The sequence below is a fragment of the Schistocerca gregaria genome, chromosome 3 (genome assembly GCF_023897955.1).
Source record: "Schistocerca gregaria isolate iqSchGreg1 chromosome 3, iqSchGreg1.2, whole genome shotgun sequence".
Classification (NCBI taxonomy): Eukaryota; Metazoa; Arthropoda; class Insecta; order Orthoptera; family Acrididae; genus Schistocerca; species Schistocerca gregaria.
The window spans coordinates 413,043,634-413,062,597 of record NC_064922.1 but is presented as its reverse complement, the minus strand read 5'-3'; the positions used below and the strand labels follow the sequence as shown (position 1 = coordinate 413,062,597).

The window sequence follows — 18,964 nt, the reverse complement described above, 5'->3', positions numbered from 1 at the left end:
AAAGGAACTGCTTTGACCCACCTGGTGGTGTGATTGGTAATGGATAGTATGTACCAACAACCACCTGAAGGAGGTAAGGGGTCATTGAAATCAAGATTAACATGACAAATCTGCCTTTAGGGATGTCAAACTGGCCTCATGGCTGTTGGGAGAGCCGATCCATGTTGCTATGTTGGCAAGGGAGGCAGGCCCAGGCCGGAGTTTGGCAGTCCTTGTTAATGCCCTACCACACGAAATGCTCTATGTCCAACCTAGTAGTAGCCTTCATGGCAGTGTGTGCCAGATTATATAAAACCAAAAAAAAGTATAAAGAAAAGATATGCAGGAACCAGAGGTCAGGCAGTACTGTATAAATATCGCATAAATGATGTTGAGGCAGGGAGATAATGTGATTGTATGATCAGGGATGAAAAAGGGTCATTCATCAAGTCCTGCACATCTGCATGCACAGGCTGTTGTCTCATGTGTTTGTTCAGGTGAATGGCAGAAGAGATAACATACACATGTGACATGTAGCTCGTCCCAATGTTGTCAGCCCATTTAATGTAATGGATATCAGTCATATATTGACATACAATGTCCATATGTTGAAAGTGGTGAGGGGGGTACATCAGGCAAGGGGCTACAATGGACGTCAGCCAGCAGTTGGTGGTCTGTAAACACATTGACTTCTTGTCCCTCAATGTCTTCTCAGAAGTAATTCATAGCCTCATAAATCGTCATGAGCTCCCTGTAGAAGGCGGACTATTTACACTGAGAAGCTGGAAGTTTTTTGGAGAAGAAATACAGAGGTTGAGGGAGATCATAAACATGCTGCTGTAAGACAGTTCCAATGGAGGTTTCACTCACATTGGTAGTGATGAATAGGCAAGCATCAGTGATAGGATGTGCCAGCATGACTGCATTTGTAAGATCCATCTTGAGGTCACGGAAAGAGCACTTCATGTCTTTGGCCCACTGATTCTTACGACACATGGAAGTGTTTTTTCCAGACAAAGCATCAGTTAAAGAGGCCTGAAGAGACGCAGCATGGGGAATATGATGTTGAAAGAAACCATCTCACTTCTCAATAGGTTACAGGGTGAGGGAGGTTATTGGTGAAATCACCGCTCAGACGGTGGGCTGATACCCTAGGATGAGACAGAATGTCCAAGAAACAGGATACAGTAACATTGGAATTGTGATTTGCATGGTTGATTTCCACATGGTGCTCAGAAAGGACTTGTCAGACCTGTTGAAGATGATAAGTCATGCTCCTTGAAGGAGGAAAAAAAAAATGATAATTTCATCCAGGTACTTGAAGCAAAAGGGAAGCAAAAACAATATAGAGTCAGTAAATTGCTGTCAGGTTTGAGCTGCATTTTTTAGACCGTATGGCATGAAGCAGTATTCGAACAATTCAAAGGGGTTAGTGATCACTGTTTTCAGAATTTTGTCCTTAAATATGAGAATTTGATGGTATGCTTTGTGGCAGTTGATCATGTTGAAAACTTGCACGTCATAAAGTTGCTGGGTGAAGTTCTGATTGTGGGGAATAAGGTAAGCATCTAAAGACTTATGAGCATTCAGTTTGCGGTAGTCTCCACAGAGACAGAAAAAACTATCTTTTTGTGGAACCAGGTGAATAGGGGATGACCCGGTGCTATGAGAGGTGTGCACAATACTTGCATTTGACAGTTCCTATAGTGCAGCCATAGCATTACGTAACTTGGTAGCATTAAGGTGGTGAGGTGTCTGACAAACTGGTGGTCCATCTGTGATATACAATGCTATGTCTACGGGCTTAACCAAATCACGGGCTCCCTGCCATCACTCAGCCCGGCCACACATGCGTGGTGGTCGGCCTTAGCTTCACGCTGTGGCCGCAGGAGGTTCATGACGTTATCTCCAGCTGAAGACATCGTGCCATTCAATAGTTCTTGCCTGCAGCTCCCTCTATGGCCACAAGATATAATGGGAGCACAGACCTGGTGCCACAGCCACATGCTCTTACTCGCTAGCTGTGTTAATATTGAAGTGTTATTGTACAGATCTTATATGACAAACTTGGGCTTAGAACTTAGTTACGGTTTGGATTCCACTGTGGATTTGTGAATTGTATTCTTAACTTAATTACGTAGCTACTTGCTATGAGAACAGTAGATGGTGCGTGCTTCAGTGTGGAGAATAAAGATAAGTAATCTTCCTGATCGCTGGCACCTTACTTTGAGACTAATCTTTTATCGGCCATCAGATCTTGCATCACACCCGGTTAAGTCCTGCTACCAATTCAACTTATGTTTGCCTCTACAGACAGATATAAAATACAATGTATGGCATATATTGTTAGTAATTGTGATGATCTGCTGTGCAAACCCACTAGTCAGTTGACTGGGCGATTTTGCAGAAGATGTCTGAGGTATGGCACATGACACACAGGAAGAATTAAAGTCACAAACCTGAGAAATCATTAGTGAAAGTGTCAAAGTCAAGTGCACAAAATTCTCAATGGAGGGGACCTTCAAAATAGAGAACTCTTCAATCGCTTGATGAGCAAGGTACAATTCATCTGTAGAGTTGACAATCTATTGGCATAGAGTGTCATTGTTGGAGTGAAGGGTGGAGATGTCATGCTTTTGTGATGCAGTGTGGGTGAGAACAGCTGCAAGGGATGTAGCCAGGTGCTAACATTTGGTAGATGGAGAAACACTGGGCAGTCTTGTGAAACGAGTAGTGCAGTAACACCACCACATGGAGGTAAAGGGAGGGACCATGAAAATGAAGAAAATCTATACCAAGAACCAAAACATCGACATTGGCCACATGAAAAGTCAAAGTAAGAAACAAGACGGAGAGTTGCAGCACCATAGGCAACAATGGGAGAGTGATTATCAGTTCATAGAACTGATGGGAAAAAGTCTGCTCGAATGAGTGACTTGGGAATCACACTCAAATTGGCACCAGTTTCAACCAGAAAGGAAGACTCCATAACGAGATCCTAAAAATAAAGTCAGCCGATGAAAAGTCATTGGTGATCTGTGCGCCATCCTTGAAGGAAACACATGGGAGAACCAGTGCGTCAGGCATGGGTGAACAAACCGCAGATGTAGGCATGGTATGTACTGACGTGGCAGATGAGCCATTCCCCAAGATCTGTGGGGAGTCCATAAAGATGGTGCGTGAAAATATCAACGCGGGAGCTGCAGGCAGATGAGAGGCAGAAAGGTGCATGTGAAACATGGGCAACATGTCAAATGATGGGGCACAAGAGAGGCTGGTCTGGAAAGTGGTACATTGCCCGCAGTCTTGGCAGCAGCCAGTGGAGGGTGGCACAGAAGGCATGGTACAGTAGGTGTGGACGCATAGAACAACATACTGGTGGAAGTGGAGTCCAGTGAAGTTGCAATCCTGTCCAGCACAGAAGAAATGGCAGTCCTGGCCAATGTATACCAAACTGGCATGGAAGGAGCAGGTAGACCAGTGGGCAAGCTAGCAGGAGCAGTACCAGCCTTGGCATACAAGTAAGCGTCCTGTGAATCAACAATCACAAAAATAGAATTCTCTAGCTTAACTGGCACAGAACATATGGACATATTAATGCATTGTATTTTCCAGTCCATCACATTGTGGCAGCATGGCTTGGCCACCCCCCCATGGATACCTTCATACAGACAGTTTATGGTGCTGCATTTTTTAGTCTGGAAGCATGAACAGTACTTGTGATATAATTAGTAACCATAATCATTAATAACCAAATATGTGCTAGGATGGACTACAGGTTTGTAAGCCATGGCAGTGGTAAATTGACCAAGAACAGGTATATGATGTTTATTGTAGCTTTCTAGATGGTGTTAGATGGGAGCCAGTGATGGAGAGCCCAGACATGTGGACATTTGAAAGTTGAGGAACGAAACAGCAGCTCCAGTACCCACATGTAGCTCTTCCATGTACCACAAAGCAGGAGGGGCCGGACAGAAGTACTTGCTGCAGGGTGCCCTTGTTGTGCCCTTATTGTTGTTGCCAATCTGTTGTCCCTTGTGGCTAGATTTCCTGGTGTGAGTGGCAATGACTACTTCTTCGGCAAGCCTGTCTGTATGCACTGGTGTTGTTCACTAATGACGACAGCACTGATAACCCCCCCCCCCCCCCCCCCGCCCCCCACTACAACCACCCCCACCTCCAACATTAATTAAATAGCATAATTCAGCATAGTGACAGGTACAGACTGTTTGGTGTCAGATACAGACTGTTCGCTGGAGCCAATCCACTGCTGTACAAAGAATATTTTCCCACCAGGAGCTGCTGGCTTTCAGGCTTAGCTGATTGAGGCACTAGACCATGATCAGCAACCTCTAGTGGGGACCTGGAGCAGCCGAATGGGGCACTACAGTAACTGTGTGAAGCATACTATGGTAGTGATTGTGAATGTGTTGTGATGTACTGTATGGGTTACAACAGTAAAATGTTAATGTTGAGTTCTAACTTTATTAACTCAAACTCTGGCAACTCGCTTCCAAGGAACTGAATTGGTTTTGTGAATTTAGAATATTTATTTGTAGATGAGATTTTATTGTTAAAACTGGTTGTTGGTCATTTTGGATAGAATACTTACCACCACCAAACCAAGCATTAGCTATGAGCTGTAGGGCTCATCACAAGATTTTGTAGTTAACAGTGCATCGTTCTTTGCAGTTTCTCAGGTAATGGACACAGTGATTCATTCCTTGTAATTCCTTCTGCTGGTTTTAGCAATGAAAGCTTTCCTCTGGGGACATTAAATGGAGGGCAAGGGCATTGTGGAGTTGGAATTATTACAGCCATCATCCAGAATACACATATTTTGAAGATTATTCCATATACACAAAAACTCTTTGTTTGCTGCACTGATCTCCCTGTTGTTAGGGGTCCAAATATGTATTGTTCTAGCTGACCACTAGACAATGAAATAATTTGTTAACAACTTAACACTTACTTAATAATTGCCTCAAACTGGCTGGTGTGCAATAGATATGCTTCAAATTGTTCATGCTTCATTGCACAAGAACCAAGCAGTTATTGTTAAAATGCATTGTTAGTTCATGAATTATACAGATGTGACTATGTGTAATAAATGATATTGTATAGTACATTCGAGCAGTGCAGAAGATACATTGTTTCGTGGAATGATTTGCTGTAAAACTCATTATCAGCTCCTACTGATTTTTGAGGGAATATTTGGACATAAAAAGTATCATCATTATACGGCACAGTGAAACTGATAACATATCACATCAAACACTGTCTGTGTATGTATGTATGGATGTATGGATATGTGTGTGTGTGTGTGTGTGTGTGTGTGTGTGTGTGTGTGTGTGCGCGCGCGCGCGCGCGAGTATATACCTATCCTTTTCCCCCCCCTAAGGTAAGTCTTTCCGCTCCCGGGATTGGAATGACTCCTTACCCTCTCCCTTAAAACCCACATCCTTTCATCTTTCCTTTTCCTTCCCGCTTTCCTGACGAAGCAAGAACAACTCCAGAATTTCCTCTCCAACCTCAACTCCTTTGGTTCCATCAGATTCACCTGGTCCTACTCCAAATCCCATGGCACTTTCCTAGACGTTGACCTCCATCTGTCCAATGGCCAGCTGCACACATCCGTCCACATCAAACCCACCAACAAGCAACAGTACCTTCATTATGACAGCTGCCACCCTTCCCTACAGCCTAGGCCTTCGTGGCAAACGAATCTGCTCCAGTCCTGAATCCCTCGACCATTACACCAACAACCTGAAAACAGCTTTTGCATCCCGCAACTACCCTCCCAACCTGATACAGAAGCAGATAACCAGAGCCACTTCCTCATCCCCTCAAACCCAGAACCTCTCACAGAAGAACCCCAAAAGTGCCCCACTTGTGACAGAATACTTCCCGGGACTGGATCAGACCTTGAATGTGGCTCTCCAGCAGGGATACGACTTCCTAAAATCCTGCCCCGAAATGAGATCAATCCTTCATGAAATCCTCCCCACTCCACCAAGAGTGTCTTTCCGCCGTCCACCTAACCTTCGTAACCTCTTGGTTCATCCCTATGAAATCCCCAAACCACCTTCCCTACCCTCTGGCTCCTACCCTTGCAACCGCCCCCGGTGTAAAACCTGTCCTATGCACCCTCCCACCACCACCTACTCCAGTCCTGTAACCCGGAAGGTGTACACGATCAAAGGGAGAGCCACGTGTGAAAGCACCCACGTGATTTACCAACTGACCTGCCTGCACTGTGACGCTTTCTATGTGGGAATGACCAGCAACAAACTGTCCATTCGCATGAATGGACACAGGCAGACAGTGTTTGTTGGTAATGAGGATCACCCTGTGGCTAAACATGCCTTGATGCACGGCCAGCACATCTTGGCACAGTGTTACACCGTCCGAGTTATCTGGATACTTCCCACCAACACCAACCTATCCGAACTCCGGAGATGGGAACTCGCCCTTCAGTATATCCTCTCTTCTCGATATCCGCCAGGCCTCAACCTCCGCTAATTTCAAGTTGCCGCCGCTCATACCTCACCTGTCTTTCAACAACTTCTTTGCCTCTGTACTTCCGCCTCGACTGACATCTCTGCCCTTACTCTTTGCCTTTAAATATGTCTGCTTGTGTCTGTGTATGTGCGGATGGATATGTGTGTGTGTGTGTGCGCGAGTGTACATCTGTCCTTTTTTTCCCCTAAGGGAAGTCTTTCCGCTCCCGGGATTGGAATGGCTCCTTACCCTCTCCCTTAAAACCTACATCCTTTCGTCTTTCCCTCTCCTTCCTGAAGAAGCAACCATCGGTTGCGAAAGCTAGCAATTCTGTGTGTGTGTTTGTGTGTTTTGTTCATGTGCCTGTCTGCCGGCGCTTTCCCGCTTGGTAAGTCTTAATATATTATTCCAGTATTTTTAACATGGCCTTTTACTGCTATGAATAAGTAGTCCCCATCCTTAATTAAGAGTTATGATGAATTTTTAGACCATAAAGAAAACTAAAATTAATCTTTGCCTTTGATACAAGTCTAATGGTAATGACTAGCAAATATTTCTCCTTTTAAATGAAATGCTTTAAATATGAGTGGGGTTTTCATTCAGCCTTGATGGAATCAGGAAATATCAGCTAGGTTCATAATCTTTATGGAATCAATCCATCTATAATTGCATGACTGAGTGAATACATAACACTGTCCTCTACATAATATTTCATTTAGTGTAATATTTAGTCTTCGTCTCTTAATTCTGCAAGTTTGATTTTTAAAATGGTAGGGTATAAACTGGAACCAAATGGGACTCAAAATTATCATACAAAGTGAATCAGTTCCATTTTAAAGACGGCCACATCACATTATTTCTTTCATTAAGTTTTATAAGAGGTAATCTTGATATTGATTATTATTCATTTGAGAGAACATTACTCATAACTCACATTTAATCTGTGTAACATTAAACAAAACAATAAGATATGGTAAAGCAGATGTTTAACCTTTCATGTACTCAAAAAGACAAAAAGACATTTTCCTTATTATGAGTTATAAATTCACTGTCCAAGATCTCTCTGAACCTTCTGTTGCCTCTACTTTTACTTTTCATCATTGATCAATTTCAGACTGAAACTATACAATGTTATGATACTTGGGTTTTCAATAAAAAAATAAAAAATAATGTTACATTCTCCTACTAAAGAAAAACTATTTTCAGCACATAGAATCAAATCTGAACTCTCCATGACAGCCAAATATGCAAAGTAATAAGGTAGAGAGGCATATGCAGGGTGAAGAAATAACCACCCACCGAGACTACACAGCCTGATTGCTATCAGCTAGCAGTGAAAAAAAGTCTATAAGAAAATTTCATCCTGTACTTATTTCTTGTATAAAGTGGACATAAAAGAATAGCTACCATAAACTGGGGTTACTGGAGTCACTTCAAAAGTTTCATATATTTCATAAAAAATATTCATTGAGAACATCTGTTTACTTTTTAATGTGATTAGTCCAGTTGTTCACTAACCATCATTAGGCAGCTTCATGAATTTTTATTATTCTTATTTTTTGTTATTTTCTTAATAGTTCAAGTTATCCAGCAGATGAGCCACCTTTCAGAATAGCTGGTGACTCAAATTAGACTTCATATGAGCTTATGCACGTCACTAGAACAATAAATATCAACAGTTATGAAAAGGATTGCTACATACCATAATGATGACATGTTGAGTTGCAGACAGGCACAACAAAAAGACTGTTAAACATTGAACTTTTGGCCAATGTCTTCAATAGAAGAGAAAGAAAAGACACACACATTCCCCTAAGCAGACACACCTCACACAAATATGGCAACTGTGTCCTGTCACTTAGGCAGCCTGGCCATAAGGGAAGTGCTTTCTGGACAGTTATTCATAAGAAAAGCTGGAGAAAAATACACTCCTGGAAACAGAAAAAAGAACACATTGACACCGGTGTGTCAGACCCACCATACTTGCTCCGGACACTGCGAGAGGGCTGTACAAGCAATGATCACACGCACGGCACAGCGGACACACCAGGAACCGCGGTGTTGGCCGTCAAATGGCGCTAGCTGCGCAGCATTTGTGCACCGCCGCCGTCAGTGTCAGTCAGTTTGCCGTGCCATACGGAGCTCCATCGCAGTCTTTAACACTGGTAGCATGCCGCGACAGTGTGGACGTGAACCGTATGTGCAGTTGACGGACTTTGAGCGAGGGTGTGTAGTGGGCATGCGGGAGGCCGAATTGCTCAACACGTGGGGCGTGAGGTCTCCATAGTACATCGATGTTGTCGCCAGTGGTTGGCGGAAGGTGCACGTGCCCGTCGACCTGGGACCGAACCACAGCGACGCACGGATGCACGCCAAGACCGTAGGATCCTACGCTGTGCTGTAGGGGACCGCAACGCCACTTCCCAGCAAAGTAGGGACACTGTTGCTCCTGGGGTATCGGCGAGGACCATTCGCAACCGTCTCCATGAAGCTGGGCTATGGTCCCGCACACCGTTAGGCCATCTTCCGCTCACGCCCCAACATCGTGCAGCCCGCCTCCAGTGGTGTCGCGACAGGCGTGAATGGAGGGACGAATGGAGACGTGTCGTCTTCAGCGATGAGAGTCTCTTCTGCCTTGGTGCCAATGATGGTCGTATGCGTGTTTGGCGCCGTGCAGGTGAGCGCCACAATCAGGACTGCATACGACCGAGGCACACAGGGCCAACACCCGGCATCATGGTGTGGGGAGCGATCTCCTACACTGGCCGTACACCTCTGGTGATCATCTAGGGGACACTGAATAGTGCACAGTACATCCAAACCGTCATCGAACCCATCATTCTACCATTCCTAGACCGGCAAGGGAACTTGCTGTTCCAACAGGACAATGCACGTCCGCATGTATCCCGTGCCACCCAACGTGCTCTAGAAGGTGTAAGTCAACTACCCTGGCCAGCAAGATCTCCGGATCTGTCCCCCATTGAGCATGTTTGGGACTGGATGAAGCCTCGTCTCACGCGGTCTGCACGTCCAGCACGAACGCTGGTCCAACTGAGGCACCAGGTGGAAATGGCATGGCAAGCCGTTCCACAGGACTATATCCAGCATCTCTACGATCGTCTCCATGGGAGAATAGCAGCCTGCATTGCTGCGAAATGTGGATATACGCTGTACTAGTGCCGACATTGTGCATGCTCTATTGCCTGTGTCTATGTGCCTGTGGTTCTGTCAGTGTGATCATGTGATGTATCTGACCACAGGAATGTGTCAATAAAGTTTCCCCTTCCTGGGACAATGAATTCACGGTGTTCTTATTTCAATTTCCAGGAGTGTATTTTGTTGGGTTTGCACATACATCCTTTGGGAGACCAACAACTTTACCACCAAAGAATGAAGATCAAACAACAAACAGTGTCTTAATAAGAAGGGCGTTACTGAAAATGGGGACAGGCTTGGAGGCGATGTGGGGAAAGGTCTTTCAGAAATTGAGGCCAGAAGGGTTGCAGGATTGAAGTTAAGTTCCCGTCGACATAATTCAGAGAACCTGGTCAAATGGCATAGGGGCCATCACATGCCACAGATTGTGAATCAGCCAGTGAAATGGAAATGTGATGCTCGGAGGCATAATATACAACTAAGTGGTCAACATTGCTCTTAGTGACAATTTGACTCTGCCATTCATTCATGCGGACAGTTGACTGGTGGTCAAGCTGTGCAAAAGATATGCCAGAGATGGTATGTCTTATGCTGTCACAGGTGGCCCTGCCTCTGATGGCATAAGGCATGCCCATGATGGGACTGAAATACAAGTTTAAGATTCAATACATAAGAAAATATGTTACAAGAAGTATTTCATCAGCAATTGCACTGCCTTTCAGCTCAAACTTGTCATGATATCATCTTTATTTATAGTTATGTTCCTAATGTTTATGTTATTGTTTAATTTTCTCAAAACTTCATTCACACATTCAACTGATAATTTCAGGTCATTCCTTATATCATATGCCAGTTGTCCATATTATATTTGAAATTCACACTCACAGGGCTCTATAATGCACTATTGTTTCCTTTCCGTCATTGACATGCTAAGATGCAAATAAAACATACATAGTTGTTACTTATGCTGGAAAATTATTTTTATTGGTTGCACAATAATTAATTCATTATTGTTATACCATTTCCTCAGGGTGCGCCCCTTTGAAGAAGACTCCGATGATGAAATAATCTGGAATGACTCTGATGAGGAAGTCAACTGGAACCCGGCCATAGCATCTAGGTTGGTATTAGCAAGTAGTCATTACAAAATCATGGTAATAATCACATAAAATGTTCATGTGTGCAACTTTAATGCAGCCATCCATTTATAATCAAATACCTGTTATATTTAGTCTGTATTTTCTTAAGTCAGTCAGGGGATGACACTGAAATGAACCGTGGACTATCTGTGTCAGTCATCAGTGTGCTCATATTGTCTTTCTCAATGGTCAGTGTGCTATTGCTTCAGCAAATTTGAGGCATTCTGACAAAATACGATTAACTGTAATACAGTCAGAAATACAATTACTGACTACCATTTCTTTCATAGTATCCTCAGCATTTGGCATTTCTTCTTTACTTTTCAAAATATGCCTTTGTTGCTCTATGAGTAGTGATCATATCTTGTAATTATACACAAGTGTAAGTAGAAATAAGTTATATGTAAACTAAGGCAGGACAATAGTACATGCAGAAAGTCACTGCACTTCATATTGTTTCTTTCTGATCAAAGACACTTAGAGTTGGTAGTGCCCAGCTTTGGTTTAACCCCCGAGTTTGACAGTTTGTTATCTGCATCTGGCCATTAATGCATGGACTGCAGTCTACTGTTTTTAGTTTACCTCTTTGTCCCTAGCAGCAGTCTTTCTTTCTTGTATTGTTGACATTCATAACAGAGCATTTGGTTGCTTTGTTTTTATGTGTCACAAAAATATAATTAATTTGTAAAGATACAAACAGTAAACTGTTAGGTATGCATGGTGTGCAAAGATTTTTCCTACCGGAGTCCATTCTAATCCTCACTGTTCTTTTTGTGGGGTTAGTATTATGTTCGCATGTGTATCAGCTGCACAGCCCCGTATCTGTTCCAAATTGTCACATAATAAACTGTTTTTAACGTCTGGCCAGAGAGTGCTTTTGATAATTGGATAATTAGGTGTAGTGAACTACTAATTGTATTACATATAAAATTGATATGGTTACTTACAATATTTTCTCATTTAGGTATATAGGTAAAAATTTACGTTCATCTATGTCTGATGCTTCAATTTCACCTGTATCACTGACAGAGGTTGATGTGAATTTGCAAGTTAAAATGGCATAACTAAGATATACTGACATAACCTTCAAACCTTGATATTGGAAATACATAGTTATTTTACATAGACGCTCAGTTGCAGCCAGTGTACAATTCATCATGTTTGCCAACAAGTAACTGTAAGGTATTATATGCATAGAGTGCTATTTGGGTGTTGAGAAGTGGCTCTGCATCGTTTATGCACTCTAGGAAAGGGCCCAGAACTGAGCCTGGGGTATACCTCATGTTACAGGTGCATATGTTGTTGGAAATTTGTGACCTGATCATTAATTTCATAAGTCAGTTTTGTACACTGCTTATAGTTAATTAGGTATGTAGCCAGCAGTTTTATGGGTGTGACATTTATACTGAATGCATCAAGTATACTTAAGATTAACTCACAGTTTATTGAACTGAAGGGTTTAGTGACAACTAGAAATATGCCTGCTGTTTGCATTCCTTGATCAAAGATATACACTTTATGAAGAAGCTCTGTGATTTCTGTGATAGTGCTATTATCCTTTGGAAGCCGTGCTGTGTTTCTGTCAGTAACTTACTTTTTGAGATAGAGTCACTATGTTGTGTCAGTAACACTTATACTTTACTAAAGAAGAGTATTAATTACATGTTCCTAAGCACTGGAACTTCTTCCTTTTATCATTTTTTTATGCACTGATAGTCAATTGACACAAACAAATCATTCCTATCAATCACATCTAACTACAAAGGGAAACATAGATTCCCACAGAAGCATACATGCTTTCTCAGAGAAAACACAGTGTGAAAAATGGGAAGTCATTTACCAAGGACAAATAATAGGTGAAAAATTTAATTCTTTCATAACAATATTCTTACAACACTATAAATTCAGTTCTCCATTGCAACAGGTCAGAAACAACTGCAGTGGAACCCAAAAGAAAGGGTGGCTAACATCTGGAATCAAAGTATCTTGTGCTAGAAAAAGGAGCTTTATATGATGGAGAGGACTTTCTCTAATCAAGAACTAAAAGTGCACTGCTAAGACAGTTCTAAAATGATCATGTCATCAGAAAAGCAAAATTCACATACTATGTAGAAAAAAAATCAAAATTCCCAGAAGTATTACTAGGCATGAAACAAGTAAACTGGGTAAATGGCAGTAAGAGCAAGATAGATGCTATTAAATACAAATCATCTGTTGAATTCTTATTAACAGTAGCTGAAAACACAGGAAGAAAAAATGGACCATCAAAGCTGACCCATTAGACTTTCTTAGATAGACATTCCATATTGTATCGCTAGAAATCATGACTAGAGAGATCATAAAACTCATTAGACCACTGAAGAGCAATAACTATTATCGACCCACTTAAAAGCTGTAATCTGCCCGTCCCTTTCTTATTGTTGCTACTCTCCATGATGGTGAAGTCTTTTCAGAAGATTCAAGAGGATTAAGATTGACAGTGAACTTTTTACTTTCCCACACATTTGTCTCCAGTTTTTCATGTCTAGGAGTCTGCTTCTTGAAGCTGGAATTTTCATATTTTAGGTTCTGAGGGTTCAATTGATATAAATAATTTTGAAGGATACAGTATCTTTGCATAATTTTAATTATCACGGTAATATATTGTCTCACATTTTACTATATCACACTGTCTTTTGAATTTTCCCATTAACAAAGCTGAAATTACATTGTTCATCCAAAATATTAAAATATGTCTGATCACATCAGAGGCATGCTTACTACTTCTTCACTCTGTGGTAATAACAATATTGCAAAGGGCTTACAATTTTTCTTGACAAATTAATTTCTCTTAGTTTAGATTATTATTTTATCTTAAAAACAAAGATTCCAAGACTTACCAAGCGGGAAAGCGCCGGTAGATAGTCACAATTAATAAAACACACACACAGAATTTGAGCTTTCTCAACCGGCGGCTGCTTCGTCAGGAAAGAGGGAAGGAAAACGAAAGATGAAAGGATGTGGGCTTTAAGGGAGAGGGTAAGGAGTCATTCCAATCCCGGGAGCGGAAAGACTTACCTTAGGGGGAAAAAAGGATAGGTATATACTCGCGCGCGCACACACACACACACACACACACACACACACACACACACACACACGCATATCCATCCATACATACACATACATCCATACATACATGCTGTGTATGTATGGATGGATATGTGTGTGTGTGTGTGTGTGTGTGTGTGTGTGTGTGTGTGTGTGTGTGCGTGCGAGTATATACCTATCCTTTTTTCCCCCTAAGGTAAGTCTTTCTGCTGGTAAGTCTTCCTGCTCATATGCGTGTGTGTGTGTGTGTGTGTGTGTGTGTGTGTGTGTGTGTGTGTGTGTGTGTGTGTGTGTGTGTGTGTGTGTGCGCGCGCGAGTATATACCTATCCTTTTTTCCCCCTAAGGTAAGTCTTTCCGCTCCCGGGATTGGAATGACTCCTTACCCTCTCCCTTAAAACCCACATCCTTTCATCTTTCCTTTTCCTTCCCTCTTTCCTGACGAAGCAGCCGCCGGTTGCGAAAGCTCAAATTCTGAGTGTGTGTTTTATTCATTGTGCCTATCTACCGGCTCTTTCCCGCTTGGTAAGTCTTGGAATCTTTGTTTTTAAGATATATTTCCCATGTGGAAGTTTCTTTCTATTTTATTTAGATTATTGTTTTATAAATGTATCCAGAAATAAACATAATAAACAATACTAGATTTTGTAATGAATAATATAAATTTTAAATGTGCTAAATATTTCATAATTTCATATGTTTCTAAAAAAGAAAAACTGTTTTAACTGTACATTGAGAGATAGTACATATTGATTGAAACAATGAAAATAAAATAATTCCTTTTCATAAATTTTAGTTGGAAATACAACACATCATGTTTAAAATTCTATGAAATTTTTCAGAAAGACAGCTGAGATAATACTGACCTGTCCAAAATTCGAAAAATGTTTCTGGTGTCAACTACTACCGTTGAGAGAAAGTAATGCTAGAGGGGGATATCCCTTTACAAAACACTCCCTCTTTCTCCTCATGTTACCTTTGTAACCAATTAATGAGTCAAGGTGTATTTGCTGAGAGATTGACATATCCTGGTATATACCCATGTATAAAAGTGGACATTTTTATACATGAGTGACCTCTAATTATACACCAACCTCCTCACATCCTGTGTTCTCTAAATTTTTTGAGAAAGTAGTTTACCCCAGAATATTGGAAGCCATGTGCTTTGTTTCTGTTAGTAACTTAATTTTCGAGGAATAGTCTCTAAGCTATGTCACCAGTAACACTTCTAATACTGTAACAATGAAAATAATCAATTATTGATAATATAATGTAAATGTACATATAAAAAAATCTACTCACCAAGTGGCAGCAGGGGAACACACACACAAGAAGATTTAACTTTCGCAAGCTTCTGGAGCCAGTGGCTCCTTCTTCTGGTGGAAGAGTGGAAGGGGAAGGAAGAGGGGTGAAGGAAAAGGACTGGAGAGGTTTAGGGAAAGGGGTACAGTTTAGAAAAGTCACTCTGAACCCTGGGTCAGATGAGACTTACCCATCGAGTGGTTATTAAAACTTGATGTCTACCCCTTATGTAGTGACATACATTTCCTGATCATCACATTATGCACCAACTTAAGTGAGATCAAACATCTCTGCATTGGTTCATAGAATGAGGGCAGTACTGGACTGTCAGTAATTCTGAAAACTTATTGACCTTATGTAGCAATAACATATTATCCAAGGTCATCATATAATTCACTGTTAACATTCTCTTGACCAGCTTCACTCACTTCCAGCCAAGTCAACTAGATCCCGAGGTAATCTCAGTGACAAACTGTAACCAACAGTTACAAAGAGTAATTAACTATTTTCACACTGTGATGTCATGTGGAATCATATTCTAGTAAAACTCCACAGTTATTTACAAAATGTCTTCAATGCTCAGAAATAAGTTACTAGAATCATTTGCAAAGTATGTCCTAAAACCTCTGATACAAACTGTTAGACTGTCGAAAACACCTGAAATGCCCCCAGTACTGTTATCTCTCATGTGTTAAGTCAAATCCCTATGAAAAAATCTCAGAACTCCACACTCCTGACACCAGATGGAAGCAAAAAATTAACAACAATTTAAAAAAAAAAAAACTGCCATTGATACAAAAATATTCCAAGTATACAGGTTCAAAATCTTGAAGTTGCTTCCCATAGTGCTCAAAACCCAAGAAATTTGAAATGCTTTTTCATGCCTACATTAAACAGCTTGCCTTCGATCATTCTATTTCATTGATGAATGTATTCTATTTTCTTGATGAGTTTGTAAATGTGAGGTAAGTAAAGAATTTAACATAATTAGCAGCTCATGTTTTTGAGCTGTCACAATAAGCTCTCTCTCTCTCTCTCTCTCTCTCTCTCTCTCTCTCTCTCTCTCTCTCTCTCTCTCTGTGTGTGTGTGTGTGTGTGTGTGTGTGTGTGTGTTTTGTGTCACCATTATAATTGACAGATTATGCTAGTTTGTATACGTCATTACTGCATTTATGTCCTTATTGCACACCGGTAACTATGTTTCTTGTCTGGTTCGTTATGTAAAATGCTATGTAGTAATTGTCTTATTATGGTACCTAAGTTTTATTGTGTGACTGTATGTATTGACCGAGTTGTAAGTGTACTACCGTAGCATATTCTGTGTAAGTTAATAGTGGGTGTACATTATGAATGTTTATGTATATACATGAAAAATTTGGACACATTATACATACAGGGTGTATCTTTGCATTATGGATCCATGGAATATGTACACAATAATTAAATGTAATTTGACAGATACAATAATCTCCTCAACAAGCAGTGGCAGTAGAAAACATATACAAAGATTAAAGAAATCTGCAAGCTTTCAAAGACAGTGACTCCTTCTTCTGGCAGAAGGTTTGAAGGGAAAGGAAGAGGAATGAAGGCAAAGGACTCGTGATGTTTAGGAAAAAGGGGACAGTTTCAAAAACTCATCCAGAACCCTGGGTCAGGGGAGACTTAGGGGACAGGACAAGAAGGTTTTCAATGTGTCTGCTAAGTCTCCCCTGATCCAGGATTCTGGATGACTTTTTTGTACTCTCTCCATTTTCTAAACCTCGTCAATCCTTCTCCTTCATCCCTCTTCTATCCCCGTCAACACTTCTGCCGTAAGAAGGAACCACTGGCTCTGAAAGGTTGCAGATTTCTTTAACCTTTGTATATGTTTCCTCCTGCTTCTGCTTTGTGAGTAGATTTTTTTATCTATTCAGTTACAATATATTTTCAAAAATATATTATTTTTGTATACAATAATTAAAAATGTGGCTCAATAATACGTACATTTCCTCTGTCAAATGTATGAATCATATCATTCATTCATTACTTCTAGCTGCTAATTCTGTTATGTCTATGTCTCATGTAATTAATTCTATGCATTTTTATTTACAGTAGTTCTTGTTGCAGGGTTATCAACCAGGATTCTTCATTACTTACTCACCCACAGGAAAATAATTTTGGAACTGTTGCAGCAATAGCTGTTGGAGCAGCAGCACTTTTTGCAGCAGGACTATTTGCACATGTATTAGGGGATAGTAGAAGAGCCCGAGAATGAATGGGGGGAAAAAAGGCTACTAGTCTTATTCAGTTAATAGTTTTTTTTCTACCTCTGTTTGATGTTCTTAATTAACACAATTTCACAGCTATGTTTTACAATCACTATCTCCTTTTAGTAATGCTTGTGCCATGGTAATGTTATTTAGAAAATTCTGATTAATGATTCTTTAAAATGTGCATACAGAGAGTATTCCGTGTAATTGATTAAATCTTTCTCACACTAAATTATTGTCCTAGTTCATGTCCAAACAGTAGGATAACACATAAAATAAGTGAGGGAAATAAGTAAAATGTATATTCCTTTTCTCCTTTTTTTATTTTCTGACTTTCCTGTGATTATTTTAGGACTAAATCAAATTTCTAGTAATAGTCCAATGGAAATTCATAATGCTTGCCATGAAGATTTTTCTTCGGCATGTATTTCATGGACTCCTGATTTGATTGTAAAATTGTACAGATATGTACATGGTAATAATTTCATGTCCAGTTGGGAAATTAAATTCCTTTTTCAGTCAGCCAGTCAGTATATAGCACCAATAAAAGTTCTCAATACAAGTTTTCTGTTCATACAATTTTTCACAAGTATTTAATCAAAGTACAGTTGTCTACATCTACTTCAACATCTGCACACTGAAAACTGCTGTGAAGTGTGTGGCAAAGGATACATCAGATTATACCCATTCCATTCATGTATGGAGTGTGGGAAGAATGATTGTTTGAATGCCTATGTGCATGCTGTAATTAATGTAATCTTGTCATTATATCTATATGGTTACAAAACATAGTTGTTGTAGTATGTTCCTAGAGTCTTCATTTACAGCCAGTTCTTGAAATTTTGTAAGTAGGTTTTCTTAGGAGAGTTTATGTCTACCTTCAAGAGTGTGCAATTTAATTTCTTCAGCACCTCCATAACACTCTCCCAGATCAGAACTTGTGACCATTTGTGCTGCCCTTCTCTGCATACATTCAATATCTATTGTTAACTTACTTGATACAGGTCCCACAGATTTGAGCAGTATTCTAGAATGAGTTGCTTGAGTGATTTAAAAGCAATCTCCTTTGAAGACTGATTGCATTTCTCCTTTTTTTTAAAAAAAAAAAAAAAAAAAAAAAAAAAACAACCAAAGTCTGTCACCTCCGTATCGATGACTGAGCTTAGATGATCTTCATATCCCTTCGAAGTGCTATACCCAGATATTTGTACGAGTTGACCAGGTCCACCTGTGACTAATTGATATTATAGTCATAGAATACTATTTTTTATAGATGAAGTGCAAAATTTTACATCTCTTAACATTTAAAGCAAGTTGCCAATATCTGCACGACTTTGAAATTTTATCAATGTATCGGCTGAATATTTATTCAGACCATTTCGTTGAAGATAACTACATCATCTGTGAAAAGTCCGAGGTTACTATTAATACTATATGCAAGATCATTAATGTACAATATGAACAGCAAGGCACTCAACACACTTTCCTGGGGTACACCCACAATTACTGTTACATCTCTTGATGTCTCTCCAATCCAGATAACATACTGT

General features: G+C 40.4%; 1 protein-coding gene across 4 annotated transcripts in view; it reads left to right on the top strand.

Annotated features, from left to right (window-relative positions):
* LOC126353880 (cyclic GMP-AMP synthase-like receptor) overlaps positions 1 to 18,219 on the top strand; it is a 275,603-nt gene extending 257,384 nt beyond the window's left edge. For all 4 annotated transcript variants that reach the window (XM_050003085.1, XM_050003083.1, XM_050003084.1 and 1 more), the window contains exons 10-11: positions 10,667 to 10,756; positions 17,272 to 18,219. In XM_050003085.1, the coding sequence (XP_049859042.1) occupies positions 10,667 to 10,756; positions 17,272 to 17,419 (238 nt within the window). In that variant the 3' untranslated portion in view covers positions 17,420 to 18,219. The remainder of the gene's footprint in view (positions 1 to 10,666; positions 10,757 to 17,271) is intronic.
* The last annotated feature ends 745 nt before the right edge of the window (positions 18,220 to 18,964 follow it).